This window comes from Pholcus phalangioides, unplaced genomic scaffold, assembly GCF_987345545.1.
Source record: "Pholcus phalangioides strain wild (caught in Gottingen) unplaced genomic scaffold, Ppha-v1.0 ptg000013l_1, whole genome shotgun sequence".
NCBI lineage: Eukaryota > Metazoa > Arthropoda > Arachnida > Araneae > Pholcidae > Pholcus > Pholcus phalangioides.
Window position 1 is genome coordinate 36,509,322 of NW_028301606.1, and position 11,229 is coordinate 36,520,550.

The window sequence follows — 11,229 nt, forward strand, 5'->3', positions numbered from 1 at the left end:
GTGAGCCATACATAAATGCATTCATTCCCTCAGGAAGCGCATTAAAACTCATCGCTTAGTGAGTGATGACCTTACGGACCCGGAGGGAGGGCGATACTTTCCTAGTTTCAAATGAAAAGGTCTGCCATTTCCTTATTTGAAAATTTGCCTGCTTTTATTGTTTGTTTGCAGAGCAAAAAAGGCAGCGAATTTTGAATTCGATTAACATTTGGATGTAAAGCCGAATCGCGCCCGAAACATTACTGCTGATGTCAGAACTCTTCATTAAAGTACGAGTTGTTTTCGAAACGCATATTTTAATTACCATAATAACAGCGGATGAGAATATTGAATAACAGGCGTTGTTGCAGTAAAAAAGTGAAGGACAAATGAATTTTCAGAATGGTGAACAGTCGTTGTTAATACATGCTACACTACATAATACATGCAGCTGGTTTTTCCAATTTTGCGCGATTGTACGTCCATCGCAAAAACAGTGTTCACTTGAAGAACCACCTGTCGTCGATTTCACTTCGTTCTGGAATATGCAAAAATCGACTCGAGTCTGAAGCCAGATTTTTTTCACTGAACAGTTACATTATAAGTGGCAGATTGTAAATTGCTCGGTGAAGTGAATTTCAACTTGGAATACTTGGCGTAATGGGAATCGTGCGAGCTATACTGTACTGCGCCATTCCAGACGGAGTGATATAATTTCTAAGACGCACGATTGAACTTACCGTTGGAGTTCTACACAGTACGGATTTGGATGTGGTAAGTTGCAGAGAAACATGTATTATGGAGAAATGTGTTTTTAATAACTGCAGGTATTTTATGAAAACTTTCAAAATTTTCTATCGGTAAATGAATGAATCCTCTTTTCGATAATAAAAATTAAATCGACATAGCTGAGTCGCATTCGGAATTCATATTTCATTTTCTCAGATTTATCTTGGCTCAACATGCATTTATTCAGTATTTGCTGAAATATGATCAGCAGATGGATGCAAATTTTGTCATTTTGCGAGTCGTCGTCGTTGAAGTAGTTTGTCACGTTCTTTTGGAAAAACTGATTTTTTTCCCCTTACTCGCATCTATAAATCTTTAGAAAAAATTACTTTTTAAAATACAACTTTATATATTTCTTAAAAAAACGGACAATACGCACTTATACAAATACAAATACAAATACAACGCCACAACAGGCAAAATGCCCAACGAGGTGGCTGATAAAAAGATGCCCATAAAAATATGGTTGTCATATGTTTCAAAAATAAAAATGTTCCGACGGAAACAGAAATTCCTGTTTTTTTTAACGTATATTCTGCGTTAATTTATATGCATAGAGTTAAATTTGATGAAAATTCCTGTCGTATTCTCTGATTTGCTATAACCCTTTCAGACTTTGATGCCACAAATGTGTGAGAATTTCTGTTGACCTCTGGAAGTTAAGTTTTGACTTAATGGATTATGTAAGTTTTGAGTTAGGAATGTAGTGAATATGAACTTTGGGGACTTTTATCAGAGGACAGTACTTAAAGTTGAACTTTCATGAAATTTTTAAGATGACTTGCACGAGAAAGTATCTACGGGAAAAGTGTGATTTATTGCATAAAATTTAGCAATAAAATTCTAGAAAAAAATTGAATGTGAAGATGAATATACCCTGTATCATCCATGCTGAAAAAATTTGAATGAAGTGAACCATTTCTTTACAGAAAAAAAATTCGAAAAAATTAAAGATTTGCTGACATTATGTTGAATGCATTGTATTTTTACTATCAAAAATGCAAACGAATTTTGGAGAATTCCAAAAAATTAATCCTCTGGTTTGAAAGCGGTAATGAATTCCATGTCATTCACTGTACCTCTTGGCCAATCTATTGCAGCGTTTTAGAGTTTTCGTTATGAAAAACACCTACAAGAAATTGACACTGAGCGGTGATATCCCAAACTTTTTTATGTCGCAGACCCCCTTCCCTCCCCCTGGTGAAGTCAATGCACTGTGGATCCGCCTGTAGCGATGGTCCCTCCCAGGCAAACCCGAAGGTCCAACACGTCTTATTAGCCAGGTCCCTCTTCTTGTGCTTAGATATACCTGGAAAAAGACGAATTATTTTTATTTTAATACTCACCAAACTCAAAATTAATCTTTAGAATTCATTTGAAAAAACTTACACCAGGGGATATGCAATCTTTTCAGACCACAGGACAGATAATTCTCATTTTTTCGTTCCATTTTTGTCAAAATGACAAAATTTGCATCCATCTACGGATCACAAGGAGGATATTTCAGTAAATACTGAATAAATGCATGTTAGGTGAATTCCGAATGCGACACGGCTATGTCATTCATATTTAAAAAGGGAAGAGGGAAAAAAATTTTGAAATGAAAAATTTATGGCCTTCATAATTTGCGTATCATAAAAAAAAAAAAAATAAAAAAAATAAATTAGATTTCGTAGCACTAAATGACATCCATGGTAGTAAATGAAAATTATCCCACGCGGATCTCTTACAAAGTACTGCAGGGGTCCGTGGGCCGCAGGTTGAAAAATACTGGCTCTTAAGTATTTGAATGCAACAGAGATAGACATGACCGCCGACTGCCCAGAAAGATAATCTTGGGATGGTTTGCGCTCTTTCCCAAAGGGATGGATGGTCTCGGAGAGCAAAAAAAAAACAAAAAACAATTAATGCAACATTCGCGAATATTGACTCGTTTGATTTTTTTTTTTTCTCTCCCCTTTTCAAGTATTCTAAATTAATTCCGAGCATTGTTAACCCTTTTAAGGCAGACATTTTTCCAAAACTAATAGAAAAGTATGTAAACAGGAGGGACACCATATCTTCCCATCACCCCCTCAAAGGGTTTTAAACGAAATGTTTACAGAATAAATGAATATAGCGTAATTACATGATAGTACATGAAAATGTACAACTTGAGCTCATTTTTCCAAGAGGGTTTTGCCCCCATTGCGGGCTTTCCACAAGCCATATGGTACATCAAAAATTGCAAATAATAGTCCGCGCATACCGAATTTATTAATTCCATAAAAATGTAGGCACATGTAAAAAAAAAAGTTTGACAAAACTTGCACGATTTTTAAGATGACATTTTTTTACATAAAATAAACGTCATTAGGATGTAAATATTATTTGAATTTTTTTTTTAAATGCAGCTACGAGTTCAAATATAATGGCAGCTAAAAAAGTTGCAGTGATAGGAGCTGGGACATCTGGGATTTTTGCCATCAAGAGCTTGTTGGAGGAAAGTATTGAGCCAGTTTGTTTCGAGAAGACTGCATATTATGGTGGTGAGTTGACGCGTCTCCGCGATTTTTATTTTTAAATTTAATTTCAAGTCACTTCTTAGGGCCGTTCAAGTATTACGTCAGCAGATTTTAGCCATTTTTGACCCCCAGACCTTGTCAGAAAATTTTCGTCAGCACTCCCTCCCCCTCCTAACGCGCATTGATATCAGATACGTACGCGAGGGGACCATGAGCCCCACTATGTCCCCCGAGGATAAAAGAACATTTTTTTTCAGGCAAAAAAATGTTTAAAAACTTAATTTGGGAAGAAAATACCTTATGTTATTATGATCAATTTCTGTTAATTTCAATGCTATTTGAAGGCTAAGAACACGAAATTTTTCTTAAATTCATTGCGACCCACCCTCTAAACCACAAATGCCAAACTTATGGCCCACTGGCCAAATGTGGCCTTCGGGGATATATCTGATGTCGTGCGCCACCTCAAACCTAATTTTGGAGGAAATGAACTAAGCGGCCCATTTACAGATCGCTTAAGTGGCCCGTGAGACATTTTCAGATCACTCAAGTAGGCCTGTGGCACGTTCACGGGCCACTCAAGTGACCCGCGACACATCTACAGATGACTTGAGTGACTCTGACACGGTCCGGGAACACTTAAATTGTCTGTGACTCATTTAGAGATCTCTTATGTGGAATGTTGCACACAGTTTTGGAGAACTTAAGCGGTTCACAGTGCAGTTCGACATCACTCAAGTTACCCGCCGGATATTTCCAGATTATTCAAGTGATCAATGGCATAGTTACAGATCATTTGAGTGACGCGACGCAGTTTCAGAGCACTATAAGCAGCCCGCTACACATTTCCAACTCACTTGAAAGATCAGCGGGACGTTTAGAGATTGCTAAAGTAGTGCTATAGAGGACTTATCAATAGGAAAAATGTTGATTCAGATGCCAATAAACTAGCAAAAAGTACTTCTCGTTTTTGGTACACCCAGTAGGACGCCATTAAGAATATCTCATATTTTTATAAAGGGTGGTTGATGACGTAAGCATTATTCAACCCCTCTCCCCATGAAAAATCGGCAAACTTGAACCCCCCCGGCCCATTGATGCTGACGTAATACTTGAATGACCCCTTAAGAGAAAATTTGTTGCACATGGTGTTTTTATTGCTGCTTTTTCTAAATACATTTCATTTAATTTTTGTGGTACTATGTCGAGGTGGACTCGACATAGTACCACTGTTCCTAATGCGGTCCTTGTTACAACGGTCACTTAACGATAATAAGATCCTGTTAATTCGGCTTCGCAGCAGAACTGATAAGCCATACAAAAACCACAAAAGACAAACCTGCGGAGGACCTTCCTCATTAGAGGCGTTACAAAGTACGAACTGTACCAAAGAAGTGCCGAAAGAAACTCTGGAATACAAAGGGTTAACATTTGATGAGAAAGGATTAACCATGATCTTGAAACTGATTTTTCAAATCGACGCATTATGAAAATTCGTTATCTTAGCTGATTGACAACTGCAGTCAAACTCGGTTATAACAACATTGAAGTTTCCGCGAAATTTTGGAGTTGCAACCGAGGTTACCGTTTCAAGACATTTTAACGAAAAAATAATCGGATGCAATCAAACACTGCGCATGAAATTATTTCATCCCGATAGGGGTAATAGTGTTTGACTTGAGGAAAATACGAGAAACTAGGATCACGTAAATATGAGATTACACACGCGCTGATTCTCGCAAAGAAAAGGTTCCCAATGGTCGGCAAAATAGCCAAGTATCGTCTATCAATAACGCTTGTTGATAATAGAAATTTTACAGTATAACAATATTCATTATAACAACTTATAAATATGCAAATTACTTTCATTCTCGATTCTAGTAAAGAATATTAACGTATTAACGTGAGATTTTTGTTGAAAAAACAAAGAAAAGCTGAACTAAAAAAAAAAAAACCAAGAAGTCGGAAAGGTGAAATTTACTGGTGATGTCGATGAACAGTTCGGCACATCACGCACGTAATCTTTTTTTTTTTTTTATGTTGGATATCGATACCAGACAAAAATCATTACCCAGATTGATGTGGCGAGTTCCAATTCTAGGAAAACAATGAAAAATGTGTCGTTGTTTCATCGACGTTATTATAAAGGTTCATTAACATTATTTTCTATGAAGATTGGTCGGCTACAACGTCAAGAAATGTCAATCCCGAGGTCGTTACAATCGAGTTTAAAACTGTATACGGAAGTCATGTTAGGTATAAATGTTATGAATTCATGTATACATCGAGTAAAATCGTCCAAGAAAAGTGATCACTTTATGATTAAACCGAACTTGGTGATTTACAATTTTATTATCAATTCGATTTGTTCATCTAAACCACAGGTCTCTGGCACTATCATGAAGAGGACGTTGAAGGTGTGGCCTCTGTGATGAAGACGACAGTCATAAATACAAGTAAGGAAATGAGTGCTTTCAGCGATATGCCTCCACCAGACGATTATCCGAATTTCATGCATAACCGTGAAGTTTATCAGTACATTACTGCCTATGCCAATAAGTTCGATGTGTTGAAGTACATCCTCTACAATAAGGAAGTCGTCAGGGCAAGTATTGCTTAACGTGCCAAAAAAATCCTCAACGTTTCTCTCTGTGCATTGAAATTTTGAGTAATATTTTGAGTTTACTTTCATGTAGTTTTTAGAACTTATTAAAGCCTGATTACACTATAAAAGTTTGATTTAAAAAAAAAACCTTTTATAAAATTTCTATAGTGTAATCCCGGATTCAGAGGAATGAAATTTTAACTGTTTTTCAATTGCTACAAAACTAATTCTGAAGAATCTATCGTAGACGAAACTGGACTGAAAAATCTAATAGACGTAAACACACTACCATACACAGGGTGGGCACTATCAAGCGCCCAATAATTACACTCGGGATTCCATGCGAAAAATTAACAAAAGACTTGCGAAAGGTGTTTTTACATTTTAGGATTGGACGAATATTTACCTTTTCGCTTACAAGTGATTTTACAAAAAATTCGGATCTCTGTTTGACGACTCAGCGATAAATATGGTAATATCTTCCTAACCTAACCGTATGTCCCAAAAAGGAAGGAAAAAAAAGTTTAAATTATAAAAAAAACAAATGAAAGAATAAGAGTAGGGATAAGTATGACCCTCATACTTATTATATTGTACTATACTCTGTTATCTGTAATACTTGAATCTACTTCGTACCAACTTTCTTATCTATTTTTTTTCATCCACACCTACGTGTTTTCTTTCGCTCTTATATTTATATAGTAGAAGGTACATCACGGAAGTAATAACTTTTTTTTTTTTCTTCATCAGGTTGCAACAAAGTTTCGCGATGATCGGGAGAGAGGAAAAAAAACAGAACTTTTTTAAACTTATTTCACTGGCGTTTTGGACGCAATATTACGTCCTTGATCGTAAAGTGGTTAAGGCAGTTGTCACAAAATTTGAAAACGTTATTAGTCAGTTTTCTAACTATTAAGCTTTTATAAAAGTTTTCTAAAAACATCTTCCGACAAGATATTCGATGCAAGGTTAAAAGAACTTGCGGTTTGAATGTATTCAAAACTCCTTTTAATTATATTCCATTTCAGGTGGTGAAGTCCGAAAATTACGAGAGCTCCGGGCAATTGAAATTAACAGTCAGAGATACTGGAACCGGTCATGAAGACGAATACACTTTTGACGGTGTTCTCGTGTGTACAGGGCATCATGTTTATCCGAATATCCCCTCATTTTCCGGGACAGAGATGTTCAAAGGAAAGATAATGCACACGCATAGCCTTAAAAGAGTCGACAGTTTTGTGGACCAATCTGTCGTCGTCGTTGGAGTTGGAAATTCCGGAATCGATGCTGCCGTCGAGATAAGTTCTGTAGCAAAACAGGTAAGTTTGGTTTAACCCTTTTTTGAGTGGGGTTTTTAGAATTTCCCTGATCCGTATTTTAATCGTCACGGGGAAAACCACAACCTTCTAGAAATGGTCACAAATTTTCAAGAATATTTTTTTAATTTTGTGCAATGATATTGCTTTCTTCCCGAAACAGTAGTAAGAGTATTTCCCTTCCTTTGTTTCTTTATTATATTTTTCTTTATTACTTATTTTGTACGCATCTTCCTTTACTACTACAAAAAAGCTGACTCCACTCACTGGCAGTTGATGAGCACTGGTTGTGGAATGCCATAGTCGATATGAGAAGATTTTAAGGAACAGAGATGTTTCGTGATTGCCGAAGTAAAGCGTATCAAGTTACCATCGAGATCACGAGATATCTCGTCATTGCCTCTGTGTAAGGCTTAACATTTATATTTCTTCAATATTTTGTACCGATGAAAATGTCTAAGACAGGGGCGTACAACTTCCGCCCTACCAAAGGGTTCCATCCGTCCCGCGAAAGTTATTCTGGTAGGAAAGTATCAATACAGGGGTGCATAGCAAACAAGGGTATGACATTTTACTGGCTGACTGTTGATCCTAGGGGTATGTTTCCAATTGGAAAAAATTTCCAAATAAGGTGGTGTACTCGAATATGCCATTCATGTTTGAAGGGGTTGTATAGTTAATAAAATAAAAACTTATTATACAGTCCCCGGAAACCCAATTAGAAAGTTGTTGCTCTGTATCTTCTGATTCGAACAAAAATTCCCATGTTTCTAAGCTCAATATTCAGAAAGATGTTCAAAAAAAGTGAGAAAATTTGGGGGAAAAATAGCGTTAAATGCGGTTAAAATGGGGTTTTCGTATTTAAAGCTATTTTCCCCCAACTTTCCTCCGTTTTTCGAATTCTATATATATCATATGTAGAATACATAATTCTCTAGTGAATATTGCACTTAGAAGCGTGAATGTTTTTTTGGCATCAGGGGAGACAGGGCAACAGTTTTCTAATTGGGTTCTTGAGAAAAGAGTATCAGTATAAAAGTTTCCCAAACATTTTGTTCCAACGCCCCCTTTGGGAATTTTCCCCTCATCCCCCCCAGACTATTAAACCGAGGCGGTATTGCCCACTTTGGGAAGCACTGGTATAAACAATTATAGTTATTGAAATAAAAATGCCAACTCCCTCTTCCCTTTTTAAATATGAATGACATAGCCGTGTCGCATTCGGAATTCACCTAACATGCATTTATTCAGTATTTACTGAAATATCCTCCTTGTGATCCGTAGATGGATGCAAATTTTGTCATTTTGACAAAAATGGAACGAAAAAATGAGAATTATCTGTCCCGTGGTCTGAAAAGATTGCATATCCCCTGGTGTAAGTTTTTTCAAATGAATTCTAAAAATTAATTTTGAGTTTGGTGAGTATTAAAATAAAAATAATTCGTCTTTTTCCAGGTATATCTAAGCACAAGAAGAGGGACCTGGCTAATAAGACGTGTTGGACCTTCGGGTTTGCCGTTTGACATGTTCTACACTTCCCGTTTCCTGAACTCCTTGTTCGAAATTTCACCGCTGCAGATCTCTTCGTGGATTGTTCACGGCACACTAAACAAATGGTTCGATCACTCGCTGTACAACCTGAGGCCAAATCATTCGATTTTCGGTCAGCATCCGACAGTCAGTGATACTTTACCGGTGAAACTGATAAGCGGGGTAGTCAGATTACGGAGCAATATAAAGTCGTTCACTAAAGACGGAGTCATATTCGAAAAAGAAGGCTTTGAAAAAGTGGATTCAGTGGTACTAGCAACAGGTTACGCGATCAAATTCCCATTTCTGTCTGATGATCTGATGACCGTACAAGACGATAACAGTGTCCACTTATACAAGTTCATGTACCCTCCACATCTATCTCGCAACACTTTGGCAGTGATCGGTCTAGTTCAAGCGGTCGGAGCCGTGTTTCCAATGGAAGAAGCTCAGTGTCGACTCGCGGCTTCTGTTCTCAGTGGTAGGACGAAACTTCCCGGTCGCAAATCAATGGAGGATGACATCAAAAGACACCGAGATGCGATGGGAGCCAGATACGTCATGACTCAACGTCACACGATTCAAGCGGATTACATACCGTACTTGGATGAAATCTGCGAGCTGTTCGGAGCCAAACCGAATTTATATAAGCTACTATTCACCGATCCGAAACTGTACTTTAACTTGATATTTGGTCCGTCACTGCCGTACCAGTACAGACTTCAAGGGCCACATTCTTGGTCAGGTGCTAGAGATGCCATTCTATCATACAAAGAGCGTGTTCTGAAGCCTTTGGGTAACGGCTCTTGACGTAAAGCGAAAAGAGAATTTTTTTTCCATCTGATTTTGCAGTGTTTGTTCAATTTTTTTTATATCTGATTCTTTTCGAAATTGAACTTTCGGAAAACCAATAAAATTTAGTTTTGTATCCTTTTAATAGGGCTTCTTATATGGTCTTGGATACGATCTTTTTGAATTACTTTTAATACATGGTTTTCATTCGAGTGTATATGTTACTGCTAAAGCCCAAAGTGCTTGGCCAGCCCAGTTGACCCGGCAAATGTCCGAAATTCGGGCTTTCGCCGGGCCCTGTATGTCGATCCCTAATATGACTCGCTAAGATATCGATATTCAGATTCCTTTGATCGTTACGGTTGTCATAGCTAACTATAATTATTGGTTCGTATGCACGAAACATTTATGGTCTAGTACAGTCTCCCAAACTTTTTCTTACATCGCCCCCTTCATCAGAAATTTTTTCCTCTCGTAGCCCCCCAATTGAAGTAAACCCATAGGATCCTATATTAAATCGGGTTCTATCGCTCCCTTGGACCATTCCATCGCCCACCGGGGGAAACACTGGTCTAGTACCTTTTGAACAAGCATCGCATGTATGTTACTGCCAAAGCCCGAAGTAGGCCGGCCCAGTTGACCCGGCCAATGTCCGAAATTTGAGTTTTCACCAGCCCCTATAAGTCGATCTCTATGGTTAGCTATGGCTAATTATAAATGACCATAATTCTCACAAAAATACGTCAACGCGGATATGACCCGAATCATAGGAATCGATATATATCTTGTATATAGAGGGGCCAGCGAAAGCTCGAATTTCGGACATTGCTTGGGTCAACTGGACTGGCCACCTTGCAAAGTGGCCAACTTCGGTCTTTGGCAATAACATATATACGATGTTTGTTCAAAAAGTATTTGACCATAGTTTTTTTGTGTATGAACCAATGAAACTGGTTGGGCGTGATTTTGTGCTCGTATATAGGCAATCTTAGGGCGCATGCTTGAATTTTTTTTCCTTCCTGCAGAAGCTGCCAGTTGTCGGCAGACCACCAATATACGAGCGTCGTCGCATTTTCGTTGTTTTTTTGCAAAATGGAAGGGAAAACTTGGACAACGCTACTGCATTAACCGTGATGGAGCTGCCAATTACGACGCAGAGCCTCTTGGTAATGGTTGTGTCGTACGGTGCGTACTCGTGATCAACAAACTTCACTGGAGTCAAAATAGACTGCACAAATTTGACATTGCATCTTCTGAAGGCCACATAAGTCAATAGGTAACGGATCCAATGCTAATTCTCGCCTCGTCTGGAATTTCTCTGATTATGATTCGATGATCCTTCTCTCATTACCAGTGTCAATAACATCTAATTTCTGAACGTTGAGGGCTTACCAGAATGTGCTTCACTTTCCATTGATGTGCATCATCTTTGAAGCGGTTGCATCAAAGGTGTATGTGTGGGTGCTCATTTCTTCCTCTCCGAAGGTCTGTTGAATCTTGCGGATTTAGTTTCCACTTCGGAATAACCAAGCTAAGCTTCACATAAAATTTAAAAATGCTGTAGAGTTGTTCAAGTTTTTTCCCTGCCATTTTCTCAAACGAAAATTCACCGGTGCTCACTTAAGGCCGTTACACTCACTCATCGGTGGTCTGCCGGTGATTGGCCACTTCTGCAGGCAGGAAAAAAGTTCGAGCATGAGCACCAGGGTTACCT

At 38.1% G+C, this 11,229-nt stretch overlaps 1 protein-coding gene across 1 annotated transcript; it reads left to right on the forward strand.

The window, feature by feature from the left end:
- LOC149079020 (flavin-containing monooxygenase 5-like) lies at window positions 1–9,707 on the forward strand. The gene is made up of 5 exons (XM_089241282.1): window positions 1–753; window positions 3,162–3,296; window positions 5,657–5,877; window positions 6,906–7,196; window positions 8,649–9,707. Exons 2-5 carry the CDS (start codon window positions 3,179–3,181, stop codon window positions 9,531–9,533), a joined length of 1,515 nt encoding a protein of 504 aa, XP_089097408.1. The 5' UTR covers window positions 1–753; window positions 3,162–3,178; the 3' UTR covers window positions 9,534–9,707.
- Window positions 9,708–11,229: the final 1,522 nt, after the last annotated feature.